Source organism: Ailuropoda melanoleuca, chromosome 4 (assembly GCF_002007445.2).
Source record: "Ailuropoda melanoleuca isolate Jingjing chromosome 4, ASM200744v2, whole genome shotgun sequence".
NCBI lineage: Eukaryota > Metazoa > Chordata > Mammalia > Carnivora > Ursidae > Ailuropoda > Ailuropoda melanoleuca.
The window spans coordinates 52,026,343-52,042,316 of NC_048221.1; the positions used below are offsets into that span (position 1 = coordinate 52,026,343).

At 42.6% G+C, this 15,974-nt stretch overlaps 1 protein-coding gene across 8 annotated transcripts in view; it reads left to right on the plus strand.

Annotated features, from left to right (window-relative positions):
- TSEN2 (tRNA splicing endonuclease subunit 2) overlaps positions 1–15,974 on the plus strand; it is a 42,705-nt gene that overhangs the window by 24,301 nt on the left and 2,430 nt on the right. For 6 of the 8 annotated variants that reach the window (XM_002921265.4, XM_011227522.3, XM_034658796.1 and 3 more), the window contains 6 exons: positions 2,482–2,532; positions 4,790–4,928; positions 12,215–12,251; positions 12,789–12,900; positions 14,003–14,092; positions 15,079–15,947. In XM_002921265.4, the coding sequence (XP_002921311.1) occupies positions 2,482–2,532; positions 4,790–4,928; positions 12,215–12,251; positions 12,789–12,900; positions 14,003–14,092; positions 15,079–15,138 (489 nt within the window). In that variant the 3' untranslated portion in view covers positions 15,139–15,947. Of the gene's footprint in view, positions 1–2,481; positions 2,533–4,789; positions 4,929–12,214; positions 12,252–12,788; positions 12,901–14,002; positions 14,093–15,078; positions 15,948–15,974 lie in introns of those variants that run through there. The other 2 variants (XM_034658795.1, XM_034658794.1) reach the window with 1 other exon arrangement.

A 15,974-nucleotide genomic window follows, 5' to 3' on the forward strand; every position in this document is an offset into this window, starting at 1 on the left:
TAGACCCCATTCCAGGCCAGGGGAACAGCAGGCAGAGTTTCTGCTCTCACAGAGTTTACATTCGAGTTGGAGAGACGCATGTAAGAAAGATGTTTTCAGACAAAAGTGTTCTGAAGATCATCAGGATGGGGGTTGCTTAACGAGGGTGGAGGGGAAGACCTCTCCAAGAAGTGACGTTTGAGTCTGGGGCAGAATGTGCCAGATACTGGAGTAGCACTTACAAAGCTGAAAGCGGGAACGCACTTAGTGTGTCCAGGGACAGACATGGAGCCAACATGGCCAGAAAGAGTGTGGTCAGATCTCACAGGGACTGGAGGCAGGGAAGCAAAGTGCCATAAAGCCATCTGGAGGGTTTTAGTCATGGGAGCCGCGTGAGCTTCACATGGGAAAAAGATGGCTGCTGTGGAGAATGCACGGAGCAAAAAGGCCTTTGAGAAGTTCCGGCAGGGAGAGGTGTCTGGGACCCAGAGAAGTGGGGTCACCTGCATCTTCAGAGAAGCTCTGGGTTTAGATGTGAGTGAAACTAAAGTGGTAGTTCTCAAGCCACTTTACTATTTTAAAAATTCTCGAAGACCCCAAGAACATCTTTATGTGGATTATATCTGTCGCTGTTTACCAAATTGTAAATTAAAACAAAAATTTAAATATTTGCTCTTTAATTCATTTTAAGATAATGATAAATCCATTATACGTTAACATAAATAAAACGTTATGAAAAATAACTATATTCTTTCAAAACAGAACAAATTCAGTGAGAAGAATGGCGGTTTTTCACTTATGCCAGTCACCTTAAGGTCTGGCTTTATAGAAGTCAGCTGGATGCCCACATCTGCTTCTGTATTCAGTCTGTTGTGATACCACATGTGTTGGAGCTTCTGGAGAGAATGAGCAGGAACAACACAAATAATGTGTTACTATCATGAAGTAGTTTTGACCTGGAGACCTCCTGAAAGGAGAGGGTCTCCAGGACTCCAGGATTCCCAGACCACACTTTTGAGAACCACTGCTGTAAAGAGACTTGCCATCAGTTAGCCAGGAGAAAATGACAGTGGGTGGATTCAGGCAATTCCTGGGGATCACAGGTGTTTCCGCAACGAACCTCGTCGCTTCTTGAAACCCCCTACACTTCCATAGCCTATGCTTTCTTAAATCCTCTTCTGGTTTGTTCCTGTGTGCTGGGGCAGTGAGGAAGCAAGGTATGTAAGCGCTGGTCCTCGGCACCATGCTGTTGAATGGAAATATGCAGGCTCGGGGTGGGGGACCGCATCTCTGTTGCCACACTACATAAGAGGGGCCTCATCTGTGCCACGTGACGGCAGCAGCAGAATGGTTTTCGTTTGGTTATAATCTTCCGTCCTCCTATTTCTAAAGAAAGTACCCCGGTTTTACTGATAGCGACCGTTTAGTCACTGTGGCATACCAATCTTGCATATAAGTCTGTTCAGGTGTAAACGTAGATCCTACCCCCTCTACAAGTAGAGTGAAAAGCAGGGCCTGTTTGGTGGTAGCAGTGTTTGGCGTTGTCTTTTTATCAGAAAGCAATTGGGGCGCCTGGCTGGCTTAGTTGGTGTAAAGTATGTGACTCTTGTTTTCGGGGTTGAGAGATGGAACCCCGTGTTGAGTGTAGAGATTACTAAAATAAATAAATAAGTAAACTTAAAAAAAAGCTGTTGGGGCTCTTGGGTGGGTCCATCAGTTAAGCATCTGCCTTTGGCTCAGGTTGTGGCCCCAGGGTCCTGGCATCAAGCCCTGCATCAGGCTCCCTGCTAAGGAGCCTCTTCCCTCTGCCTGCCGCTCCCCCTGCTTGTACCTTGTCTCTCTCTCTCTCTGTCAAATAAATAAATAAAATCTTTTTTTTTTAAAGGCTATTTTTATTTCCATGTAAGTGTGATTTTACTCAACTACAGCTGAGTTTCTTTGCTTTTCCTCCTGCCTCCCCATCCAAGTAAAACATGTTACTGTACAATTGAAGTTCATGGAAAGATAGGGATTACTTAATAGGAAATCACATTACAGCAAGGGTGACTGAGAAACTCATGTTTTGTTATGCAAGCCAAATCTACACTGCCCACTTTTCACAAATTTCTATATATTTCTTTCTGTAAATTTTTTTTTCTCAGTTTAATATGGTTATTTAATTTTACAGAGGAAAATCTGATGAGGAAAGGTTTCTATTATTACAGCTATTTACATCATTTTTCAGTTTAGCTATGTGGTTTTTTTAAAGGAAAAAATACATGGAAAATATACAAATGGTTGTTTTTTACTAATTTTTAATCAATTTATGACTCATATTTTCTTAGATTTTTTTTAATCCTTGAAATTTGCATGAACCATTTATATTAAAAATATGTGACCATTTTGAAGATGATTTAAGGACATTAATTTGTACTTAAGGCAAAGAGAAATCAATCTGTAAAATAATTTCTCAAGAATGTGGGACAGTTTCTAATGAACATTTCCTGCTTGCTCTGTTCTTAGGCGTTTTTCCTGGCCTATGCTCTGGGATGTCTGAGTATTTACTATGAGAAGGTAAGATGTTATATTTAAATAAAATCCACTTACAATTTTCCTTGTGTTAAAAGTAGGCTGTAGTAATTTTCGTATTGCTGTAATACAAATGCACCTGCTTTCACTGAACAAAATTGGAATTGAATTTTTTCTCTAAGTTTAGGCTTTGGGCCCTGAATTGGGATTTTTTTCTTACTTTTTTTTTGGAGGGGAGGTAAAATTGTATGTAAGTATGTATTTATTTATTTGAGAGCACGCGCGAGCCGGGGGCGGGGGTGGTAGGGGAGAGGGAAAGGAGAGAGAGAATCCCAAGCAGACTCCATGCTGAGTGTGGAGCCTGATGTGGGGTTTGATCTCACCACCCTGAGATCATGACCTGAGCCAAAATCAAGAGTGACATGCTTCACCAACTCAGCAACCCAGGCACCCCCTGAATTGGGATTATTAAGGCAGAAGCCAGCTTTGACTCTTTCAGATTGAATTTCATTTCCAGAGACTAGGAGAAGAGCAATATCTTAGATAATGATCAGGAAATAGGTGTCCAAACAGTACTAAAAATTAAAACTGCCAGTGTTCAGTGCCTACTTCGTTAAAGGCTGTATGTTGGGTACCTTACAGGTGGTACTTCCAATCCTTGCCTCTGCCTGGTAAGAATTCTACAGATAAGGTAACACGTTCAGAGGAAGTAGGTTAACTCACCAGAGGTCACACGGCTAGTCTGGTTAGAATTAATACTTGAAGCTATGTGAAGATTTCTCCAAAGCCTGTGATTCTGTACTGTAGCTTGCCTCCCTTAGAAGAAAGGCCCACGAGAAGCTGATACCATTGCTTACCTTCTGGTAGAGGCCTTGGGGGGCTGGGCACACACGTAGAAAGGGAGACTTCACTGTACGTTTTTATGCTTTGTGAATTTGGACCATGTGAATATAATACCTATTTAAAATAATTCAAATGAATTAAAAAGAGAAAGGTAAGCAGAACAATAAATAGAACAGAGAAAGCATATTTTGTTCTGTTCTTGGGAGTACATAATTTTATCATTCATCGAATTCTAATTATATAAATTCTTTTCAAGAGTATTCCATTGGTTTGAAAATAGCTGTTGGCTGATGGGTGACTCATTCTCCCAAATGGTGGCCATTCTTAGCCCACCTTGCCTCCTCTCCTGGGCCTTAGCTGAAATTCACGAGAATATTCCACTGCTATGTAGAATCCTCAGCCTCTGGAACATGATGAGCTCTCCATGTTGGAAGTTCAGCCTTCCCTACAAAACTGTTGCTTATTACAGGGGGGCTGAGTGTTTCCTTGCTTTGGGATTTAAAGGCCACACATGTATGGAGTTTCTACCTTAGGAACAATTTTTTAAAAAGAAGAAGAAGAAAGGAAGAAAAAAACTCTAGCTCATATTTATGGATTTAAAATCTCAGGCTGAGACAAACTGAGGAAGTCTCATTGACTGAGCCCTCAACCAACCAGAGAATTGAACGTTCTCTGAACCAAGCCATTCTCCATCTCTTCATATCCTCCTTTAGAAACAAAATTCTCTTTGAAGCAGTTGGAGAATTCATTTGTGCCGTGAGATAAATTCTCTAGTTTCAAAGACTAAATGGGGCATCCTTTTTTTTAAGCTTTCACAAAGTTATGTTTTGGTTTTTCTGAATGTGGCCTGACACAGTAGCTACTCGCTTGGGTCTGTGAAGTGTTTGGAACATGCTGCCTTCCGGCTCTGGCGGACTTGTCACACTCGAGCACCCGGCACATGCTTGTTCCTGTGCCCGGAATGTTCTTGTGCAGCCCTAGGTTCCCCCCGCCCCACACCGTTCCCTTCCACTTGGCTACTTCCTCCTCATCTCAGACGTTGCTGTTGCAGGGCAGCCTTTCCCAGAGCAGCACTTTCTAATAGAAGTGAATATAAGCCTCAGACAGGAGCCACGTGCATCATTTTAAATTTTCTGATAGCCAGGTGAAAGGGTTTAAAAGACAAAAAGTCATATTATTTACAGAGTTTCTTTAACTTAACATACCAGTCTTGTTTTCTTATCAAGTCTTTTGAAATTCAGTGTGTATTTTCTACTTGAGGCACATCTCCCTTCTGGCCCATGTCTGGTGCTACCACACTGGACAGTACAGGCCTAGATCCTCTGTTAAGTCCCTCTGTCACGGGCGCTGTGTGTGTTTACTCCTTCAGCTCCACACCTGGTATAGATGTCAGTTCACTGGCTGAATGATGAGCGAATACATACATAATAATGCCCTTTTTTCCTTTCACCAACATTAGGAGCCTTTAACAGTCATGAAGCTCTGGAAAGCTTTCACTGTAGTTCAGCCCACATTCAGGACTACGTACATGGCATACCATTACTTCCGGAGCAAGGGCTGGGTGCCCAAAGTGGGACTTAAGTATGGAACAGATTTACGTAAGTAATTCTTGACTCGGTAGAATGCTGGTTCTCACACCAGCGTTTGCAGCAGATCCCAGGGTGAAAACTGAATTGGTAATGTGTGCTGTTGCTGATTTTTTTCTAAGATAATGTCTTCATTTTGGCTTAGATTATTTGGGTTGGGGTGGAGGGTTTGTCCAGGAGTGAAAAGGAAGTCTAAGGGGAAAGCCTGGAGATAGAAGCCTATAGCCCCAGGTATTCAAATTTTCCTCTCCTCTCCTTTGTAATCTGAGAAAAGAGTTTACAGCCCCCACTCCCCTCCTCTCATTAGCCATGTGATTGTGTGATATAGGGCAGTCCCTTACCCTCTACGCCTCAATTGCCTCATCTGGCAAATGAGAATAATCATACAATTGTAATAATCCCAGCCATCCTTTGTTGAGCACTTACTATGTGTCAAGCATTTTAAAATTCATTATCTCATTTAATTCCTAAAGCAATTCTATACAATGGATACTCTTATTATTCTAATCTTTTTCTGATGGGGAGATTGCAATTGTGAGAGAATGGGTCATTTGCCCCTAATAGTTTCCAGAGCCAGCAACTTAACAGAGCTGGACTTTGAATTCTGGAGCCCAGGCTCTTAGAAACTGCCTGTTCTTATCTTAATAAGTAAGGATTCTGGACCAGATGGGCACTTCATTCAACAGAGAATTACTGAGAGACTCCTGTGGGCCAGGTCATCTTAGGTGCCAGGAATACAGAGGTGAATGACACAAACACAAAGCTGCCTTGATGGAGCTGCTTGTGTTTCTGGCTGGGGAGATGAATCAGCAAATAAGTAAATATATAATGTAATTTCAGGGACTATTAAATACTAAGAAAAAACAGGAAAAAGGGATAGGGAGTAAAGAAAGTTAGTTAGGAAAAGATTCTGAAAAGATGTGACCACAAACAAAAATGTGACCACAGCGAGGGAACAGGTCACTTGGGAATCTGGGGAAGAACATGGTAGGCACAAAGTGAACAGCAAACGCAAAGGCCCTGAGGCAGGGATGAACTCAGTCAGTCTCAGGAACAACATAAAGACAGGATGTCTAGAACTTAGAGATCCCAGGGAAGAGTGAAGAACAAAGTAGGCACAAAGTGAACAGCAAGTACAAAGACTCTGAGGCAGGGAAGTCTCAGGAACAGCATTAAGATAGTGTGTTTAGAACTTGGAGATCCCAGGGGGAGAGTGACATGAGGTGATGTCTGCAAGTCAGCCTGATGCAGAGCATGTAGGGCCTGCTTGTTGTTCTGGTGATTGGAAGTCTTGGGAGATTTTGAACAAAGAAGTGACTTAAAACGAACAGGACCCTCTGTCTGCTCTGTTACTAATAGACTGCAGGGTGGGCCAGGGACAAAAATGAAGCAGACAGACTTAGTTAGGAAAGCTGAGCCCAACTAGCTCTGAAGACAGAATGGATGTTGAAATTTCATTTAAGAGGAATCAGGGATAACACCTGCATACCTGTATTTTGGACATATTAAGTAAGTCCAGTGGAGATATTATGAAGAGAGATGATTCTAGAGCACAGGAGAGCCTTCAGATATAAATTTGGAATTGTCATGTAAGCAGCTCTCAAAGCCACAGGCCCGGATGAGTGGACGTAGATCCTGGGGTCCCTCTCAGCACTCCATGTCACTGCTAAGTCCCTCAGACTCATTGTCCACATCTGCTAAGTGAGGGTGCTTCCTGGATGTTTTCAGAATTGTGAGGCTCAAACAAAAATGTCAAGATATTTGAGAAGTCATGGCCCTTGAGGTCTTGTGAACTGTGTCATATGCTTGTTTCATGTGTTTTGAGCCTTTTTTTTAATACACAAAGCCAATTCAATCTTTTAAATCTTTGCTCTAAGATTGTGCTTAACCTGAAATCATAGGAGAGTCTTCAGGAGACCCCAGCATAAAATACTGTGTTTGTAGATTGGTGTGTTTCTCTGGGTCAGGAGTCCACACCTTCATTAAATTCTCAAATGGGAAGGGTGTCAGCAGTCCAAAATAAAGGTTAAGGATTTCCTATCCCTCTGAGATAAATGGTTTCTTTTGTTTTTTCCATGCCTGCATTTCAGGGACAGGTATGCTAACTCAGGGTTAGCACACAAACAATCAGGATTAGCTTGAGATTAGTTTGCTAGGTTTCCACATAATTGTGTTGGCCACAGTTCACAATGTTTAAGTAAGTTATGTGCCTGTTTCATTTTCCTTCATTGGCTTCCCACCCTGTTCTTCTTTTCATACTCCTGTAAGAATAGCCGTTTGGTGCAAACGGTTGGCAGGTCTTCAGCTTTCTCGTTGTATGGGTGAAACTTGAGTTAGAATTTTCCAGTCAGGGGCGCCTGGGTGGCACAGCGGTTGGGCGTCTGCCTTCGGCTCAGGGCGTGATCCCGGCGTTGTGGGATCGAGCCCCCACATCAGGCTCCTCTGCTATGAGCCTGCTTCTTCCTCTCCCACTCCCCCTGCCTGTGTTCCCTCTCTCATTGGCTGTCTCTATCTCTGTTGAATAAATAAATAAAATCTTTAAAAAAAAAAAAAAAAGAATTTTCCAGTCAGCAAGGCTGCAGGGATACTTTCAGAGGTGGCGTGGAGCTAGTGAAGAGAGCTCTTTGGGTTCCCAGCCAGCTCTACCTCTTTGCTGGGTGACCTCAGGCAAGTTACTTCATCTCTCTGAGTATCCTTTTGCTCGTCATATAACATGGATAACACCGTCTTCTTTACAAAAAATGAATTAAAAATTGCAGGGGAAAGGGGCCTTTGTTGAGTGCCTTCTAAGCATACCTCATCTCATGTATTTTCAGTGCTAAGCCACATTTGTGGATGAAGAGTCTTCTTTAAGATAAACCTCCTTATAGGGATGGTTGAAAGGACAGACAGGTTGTTTTGTTTTGTTTTGTTTTGTTTTTTTTAAGAAATAAAACAACTGTTCTTTCCCAACTCTCTGGAGGTCTTTGCCACAGCTGGGTCGTATCATGTACTTCTAGCTGCTTGTATAATTAATGTGAGATTAGGTCTCTGGCCCAGCAGCAACATGAGGGGTGTCTTCATATTTCCTGCTTTAGCAGGGGTTCACAAGCAGTGCTAGCCTGGGATAAGAGGAACAGCTTCCTGGGGCGCCTGGCTGGCTTAGTCTGTGGAGCATGCAACTCTTGATCTCAGGGTTGTAAGTTGAAACCCCATGGTGGGTGCAGAGATTACTTAAAAATAAAATCTTTAAAAAAAAAAAAAAAAAAGAGGATCAGCTTCCTAAACTTTTCCTCTTCTCTGGGCACAGCTGCTTGGTGCTTGCTGCTTTTTAACAATAATATTATTTTAATTTTGAGGGTCGGTGATCTAATCACACATACCCTAGAACTGTCAACACAGGTTAAGCCCAGGGCATCCCCTCTTAACCATTGTTTCTGCTTATAGAGGTAATGACCCATGACAAAGGGCCATTATGAAATTCACATCTTATCAGGGAAACTCTTCCCTTGAATAAATCTTATGAATCACTTTTCATTCCAGGAGCAGTACTCGGAAAAAATGATATGGATCTCAAATTGAGTGCAACTGCAATGATATGGATCTCAAATTGAGTGCAACTGCCGAACTACTTGACCTTGATCACCCACTGGTGAAAACCAGATTAGAAACCAAGTGGGAGCCTTTCCTTACATTCCCCACCCAAAAGCTCCCCCAGCCTCTGGCTCTTACTGTGACCTGGCGCCTTGCCTTGGTGCTTTTCTTCCCTCATCTTATTTGGTCTTAATACTCCTGTGAGACATACGGCATTCGCCTCCTTTTATAAGACGCTGAGGAAATTATGGTTTAGAAAGGTCAGGGAAGTTGTCGAGGGTCCCACAGCAAGTAAATATGGAGGTTTGCTCTGTCTGGGTCCAAGGTCTGTGTACTTCCACCACACCAAACTGCTGTCACCAGCCAGAAAGCTGAAAACCAACTCTAGGTGTATATTTTTTTCTGACATGTGCTGCTACTGGTTGATGTGACCTAAGATCCAGTTACTCCTAAGCCGCCTTCCCACACACTCCAGTTTTGGATTTGCATTGACTCAGTTTGGTCATGTAATTTCACAGCAGCCTGCGAATTAGAAGTCGCAAGACAAGTGGAGTGATGGGAGCCATTAGAAGCCAGCGGAGTACAGGGTTCCCAGAGCCCGAAGGAGCCCTCCCTATTCACGGCGCCCAGCTCAGAGGCTGGTAACTGGTTCTGCCTCCAGGGAGAGGCATCGAAACAGCTCCCCTGTACTCATCGTAAAGAGCTGTGCCTTCTTCCCACGTCTTGGTTCTTTCCTAAACCACTCTCTTGGCTTATTTTTCTAGTCAAACTTTTTAAATATTTTTGTTAAGATTTTCCACATCTGCACACACAATGCATAGTATTGCTGCATGCAACTCATAAAAATAGAGACATTCTCCTCCATAACTATAATACCATGCCATACCTGAGAGAAGTCAGAACTTTCAGTATCGTCAAAATACCAGAAAATTGAAATTTCCCTCTTGTCCCCACAATGTCTTCTGCAGCTATGGGGATTTTGTTGTTGTTGTTTTAATACAGGCTCTAGTCACAATGCATGTATCCTATCTGGTGTTGTATGTTTCTCTTTTATTTTGCTAGGGCTGCCATAAGAAATTACCACAAACTGGAGGGTTTAAAACAACAGAAATTCATTCTCTCACCGCTCTTCACAGCTCTGGAGGCCGGAAGTCTGCTGGGCGGTAGGGGACATCAATCTCTTGCCTCTTCAGCTGCTAGTGGCACCGGGTATCCCTTGCATTATGGTTACATCACTCCAGTCTCTGCTAAGAGCCTTTTCCAAAAGAGGCCATCCTCAATGATTCCAGGGATTGGGACATGGATGTATCTTTTGGGGGCTCCATTCACCCCACCACAGCCTGTTTAGCTTTTTTTTATCTGTAACAGTTTCTCTACCTTGTTTGTTTTTCATGATACTGAATTTTTGAAGAGTCCTAGAGGATATTCCACATTCTAGATATGTGTAGTTGTTCCCTCGTGCACATTCTTTTGTGTGCATAGGTGTTGTGTGTATTATGCCCCATCAGGAGGTACTTAACGTCAGGCTGTCCCACTGTTGATGATACTAAGTTTGATTACTTGGCTAAAGTGACCATTTCAGATGTCTGTTGTAAAATTGCATATTTCCTTTTGTAATTAACAAGTAATATGTAGGATGAGACTGAGCATATCTGTGTCTCCAATAATTATGACAGTTGCCCAAATTAATTATTGCCCTAATCCTTTTCTAATTCTGTCATTCCTTCCACATGCCATTGTCTGGCTTTCATTTATAAGAAGGAGCTTTCTCTTCTTTACCCCATTCTTTCAGACTTTATTTTTGAATACCTGGGATTTCTTAAGACTTCAGAAGTTTTCATCTTTCTGCTTGAGAGGCATTTTGTAAAACGATTTTATCTTTAACTCTGAATACACTGTCATCATTAGGATTACTATCCTAGGTAACATTCTGGACCCTCACCTTATGCCATCCACTGTGCCAACACCTCTATCTTCAATTACTACCCCCAGATTTCAGTATAAGGAGATTGAAACACAAGACATCTTCATGTGGTCTTGACTTGAACTTGGGTCTGATTCTATGTTCATGCTTTTAACTTCTGAGCTATACCGCTATCATCAGTCATCTGAAATGACCCGACTTGTGGTTGGAAGCTGCTTTCCAGCTGTGTAATGTTCCAGTGTTCCAGATGCACATCACAGATGTTTGCCTGATCATAAATAATGGTATTGAAGTGCTAGAAAAGATCTCAATTTCCCCTTGTTCTTCATTTTGTAATTTTGGAAAATGAGGCTCAGGGATGTTAGTAACTTGCTTGAAGTCACACAGCCATGAGTGGCAGAAACCGGGCAGGAAACAAAACTCCTGAATTCAAGTTCATTCCAGTAGGTGGTTTCCTTCCACTACACCACATCTCAAAAAGTTGAGGATTGTATGTTGGCGTATTTATTTAAATTTGTGCCCTTATGCAGTGAATTTGAGCTGACTTGCCAAATCCTTTAAATATAATTTAAATAGGAAGTATAATAAAAAGGAAACATGACCCTAGAAAATGTAGTCCAGGTGAGGGGGTGCTTTATTGTCCATGGGCCTACAAGGGTACTACTCATGCTATCAGGTTTTTCTGAGCTTGCTGAGCCTAGAGCTACAGTACTGGTATGGCCAAAAAGGAAAATTCTATCAGTTCTTCAAAGGATAAAAAGCTTTTCTGCATTGATTTTGCACTGGGGACAGCCACAAGCTTACAGATGTAATTGTGTATTAGTAAAGGTAATTCTTACAGCTGTAGTTACATATAAACCCCAAATCTCAGAGGCTTAACAACAGAAGTTAATTTTTCGTGTGAAATCTGAAAACTGGTATCTCTGAATGGTGAGCAGATCAACTCCCAAAGGTGCTTCAGGAGCCCAGCCTTCTTCCTTGTGGCTTTCTGGTCTTCACCACATGGCTTTCAAGGTCATCTTCAAAGAGGAATAAGTGCAGACTCGGTACATGGCGGGGTTTTATGGGCCAGCCTGTCTGCTTGGGAGACTAAGAGACATCATCTAGCCATGTGCCTGGAAAGAAAGGGAAAGAGTTTGATAAGCAGCCACTCCCTGCCACAGACGTTGTGCCTCTGAAGGGTTCCCTATGCAGTTGCAGAGTCCGAGCGGCAGAGCCCTTGCCCCAGGCTCTTGTGGGCACTGGCTTTTGACCTTCACAGATTGAATTAGTAGGGCAGACTGATCTCCAAATGGCCTGCGTGGTTATGTGACTGCTTTCCCCACCCGACTGAATTTCTTAAAAATAGTGATGATCCTTACTCATCTCCAGCACCAAGACTCAAGGCAGCTTATACCTGGCTGGAGTAGCTCAGACACTGAATTACTTTGGTTTGAAATTAATAACAAAGTGTTGGTCCACATTATGTGTACTTCACATGTTTGACATAATTTCACACTCTCCCTCTGGAAGAGTGTAAGATAAGAGGCAAGACCAAAATCACTTGTATTTGAATTTGGATTTCATTTATGGGGGGAGGGTGAGATAAAATTGTTAGGATCCTGGCCACAGATTTGCTTTACTAATGGCATTTTGTTCCAGGGGAAGAAACAATTTGGGTTTTAAAAATAGACCACAGGGCATATTGCAGATTACCCATATACAGATAATTAGGTTTTTATGTCTCTTTGGAGAAGAGAAAATGTCAGTAATAAGATTATGATTTCAAGTGGTTATACATTTTCTTTCTTTTTCTTTGCAGTGTTGTATCGAAAAGGCCCTCCATTTTACCATGCAAGGTTTGGAGTGATTTTTAAATAAGTTTATGGCTTAAAGCGACAGGAGGAAATTTCTGACCTCCAGTGTAATTTTCAGTGTCACAGAAACTATTACAATCATGTTTCTCTCGACCTATTAGGAATAGATGCTCTAAATCTGTGCCGTATACACTAACATTGTTGCACTATATGTAAAATAATAAATAGGTTATGATAAATGTGTTGTAGTGTTACGCATTGAGTTAATCTATGCAATAATTGTTCATCTTAATATCAGTGAGTGTTAGTATCTAAACAGTTGAGTGAATTCATGGTTTTCTTTTTGGAAGAAATATTTCCGTTCTCTCCTAGTCAGTGTTGAGATGAGCCTAAAGTTTGTAATGTAAAGTAAGTGTTTTTCATTAATACTTTGCCTAATAATGTTTCAGGAGCATTTAGGATTAGACGATGTATGTTTTATTTTCTGTATCTTTGTTCTTGGTAGAACAAGCATTATTCTTTTTAAGGAGGTTGATTTCATGCCTTTTATTTTCACGATGCCCTCTATGTGTCTTCCAGTTACTCCGTCATTGTCGAATTAGTCGATGACCATTTTGAGGGCTCTCTTCGCAGACCTTTCAGTTGGAGGTCACTGGCTGCCTTGAGCAGAGTTTCAGTTAACGTCTCCAAGGTAACATCAACTTAGGCATTCACGTGTCACTTATATGGTTAGTTGGTTTTTTTTTTTTTTCTTAAATGTAGTGGAATCATAAAAGTCATCTGTAGGAACTTCACACTTCCAGTGAGGTTCTCAGAGACGGAGCTAAAAGCTGACGTCCTCTCACATTCCCTGCCATCACCCACTGGTGCTGAGCTCCAAGAACTGAGCTTCAGAGTTTCCTGTAGTGATTGATGTAGGTGGGCCTTGCCTTCCTTCCCAGGGGTGCCATCAGCACATGCTCAAAATTCACACACATTCACAAGGGAGTCAAAACATGGATAAATTTCTTTTCAGAGCTAGCAGATCTCTTGAGGAGAGAGGAAGGATATTAATATTTATGGCTAAGCAGTGTTCATGTTTTCTCACCACCCTGTTGTTATCCTCATCCCTAAGGGTGAGGAATCAGAGTCAGAGATGGCGAGTGACAAACCCAAGATCATGCAGCTTATATGCAGAATTGGGGTTCAAACCCAGAGTCGTCTGACTGCCTGGCTTGTGTTCGCTGCGTTCTGCCATCAGGATAGGAGGGAAATTTCATCTTACACCAGGACTACTAAGGATGAAAGCTTTGTGTGTTCTCTGTTATTGAACAGTTTGCTAACTGAACACGGATTGTGACCCCTCCCCGACTCTGCCTCAGTGCTGCTGGAGGGACAGTGGGAGGGGGGCGCCAGAGGGTCCATTAGAAGCCAGGTGGCAACTGCCATGAGTACAGGTTAAGTTGCTTATGCGTGGCCTATAAAAAGTAGCTCTGTCTTTTAGAAATAGGGAATGTTTCTAGTATTTTTATACCCATTTTATGGAACTTGTAGCATATATTTAATATTTTAAATGCTGTGTTTATAATCCATATGTTTGCTTTATTTGCATTTTCTTGCCATGTCAACAATGACTAAATGGCAGGTCCTTAATCTAGATCTTGGGCCCAGTCACGTTCCTAGGAGGAAACCAATGTGCTTTGTGAGTTTCCAAGAATACACAGTGGGAGGAAATGGAGACTACCTGCATTTCCTGCACCCACATTTATATTATTATTGTGTGGGATGTGGAAATTTTCTTCATTTCTCAATAGGAATTGATGCTGTGCTATTTGATTAAACCCTCTACCATGACTGACAAAGAGATGGAGTCACCAGAATGTATGAAACGAATTAAAGTTCAGGTAGGTCATCTCAGTGACAAACTCATGGCATCCCAAAGATTCTGTCCACCATATTGTGTCCTCTGGAACATGTGCTCCCAAGGAAAGAAATGAAAACCATCTTGCCTTGATAACAGGAAGCCCCGTCAGGCCCTCTCCCTGCTGAGCCCACTCTCACTCCCCTGTAATTCCTGCTGCTGCTTTATCTGCCATGTCATCTGGCTTCCATCCCCACCACTCAGCTGACACTGCTCTCTCAGGCGTCCTGGGACCTCCTGGCCAGGCCTCTCCCAGATCTCATTCCCAGAAACCAAAGTGGTGCTGCTGACTCACTCCCCCACCTCGGTCTTCTTGTCTGGCTTCTGGGGTTCTGGCTTCTGAGTCCTGGCAGGTGTTTCTCTGGCAGGGCTGCCATCCTGTCACCCAATATTAGTTACTGTTTCTGCCCCTTGCCCTGTGACTCCTCCCCCACATCCAGCACGTGGTTGATTTTCTTTGTCTCTAACCTTGCACCCTTCCTCCTGGTTTGCACTACTGTGGCCCCTGCAGCCTCGCCAGGCAGCCTCCCCGGGCCCCACGCCTCATCCGTGCAGTTGGTCCTGCTCGTGCCCGCTAGGTTAGCTGTTCGTCGAGGGCCAGCCCAGACCCACTTCCCCTCCTCAGCACTGGCCCAGATATACCAGCGCCACCTCGGAGCTGGTTCTAATGTGAAATGCTAGCTTTCATACTGGCACCCTGTTCCCGAAATGTGCTAGTGGGATACCACTCCCAAGGCAAGTTCAGCTTTTAAGATTTTGGTGTGATTATGGTAGATAGTATTTGCATGGAAGTTGTGCACTGCTGCCTTCACCTTTCCCCCAGGTGTTTCATGACAAGGAATAGGAACAGGTGTCATCATTATATAGGCAGTTCTTTGTGAAATGTTGCTGTGCTCTCACACGCCTAGCATGTTCTTTCATTCCCGTCTTTGAAATTTTTAGTCACCTTTTTATTTTCATTGGTTACAGGAGGTGATTCTGAGCCGTTGGGTTTCTTCACGAGAGAGGAGTGACCAAGACGAACTTTAACAATCCAACCTCAGAATTCTGATTTACCAACACATACCGTGAGTCTCCTGCAGTAAGCCAAGTTCAGTGTGAGGTAGAGCCCTCTTATTATAACCGCCCGATTATTGAGAAGTTTTAAAGGGCATAACAGTCCCAGCACCAAAAAGCGGTTAGCATTTTACAAGATAAAATTACGGAGGGGAGAAAAAAGAGCCCCATCCTGGCCTTCACATTCTGTCCTTGGGTCAGTCACTGACTCCCAACTGGTGCTGAGCTGCTCGTCTGTGGGCTTGTGTCCTCCCCCATTCAGTAAGCAGGTCAGACTAGATAAGTCCCACGAGGACTCTTGCAGCAACGGGAATTCTGTTACTCTCTGATTTTACCTGAGAATGACAGTAGTTTACGTTTATATCCCAGTACAGTTTCCCAAACACTGTGTATGCACGCATCTCTTGTTACTCACCTCCAGTCTCTTTCTGAGAGTGCTGAAGAGGAAATTTGGGAATTGTAAACCCATATGTCCCATTATGTTAAATTGAACAAATAATGTGTCTCACCTTATCTAAGAACTTGAACCAACTACTCAAATGCTTAAAAATCTGTTTAATATTTGTCAAGGATTTCTGTGTCATAAAGGCTTTAAAACCTAATCTTTAACTCTCAGTGAACTCACTGATGGACATGTTTGTGTATAGTACACAGCAGTATTGTACAGTATTAGAAAAAATTGCATCTTGCTTCAGTGAACTTGTTATAAAATTTAAAAATGCTGTGAAATAATGTATGGAGGTACATAATGAATGCAATTAGTGTAAAACACAATAAACCGAGCCTTTTTTGAAATTGGTTACATACCA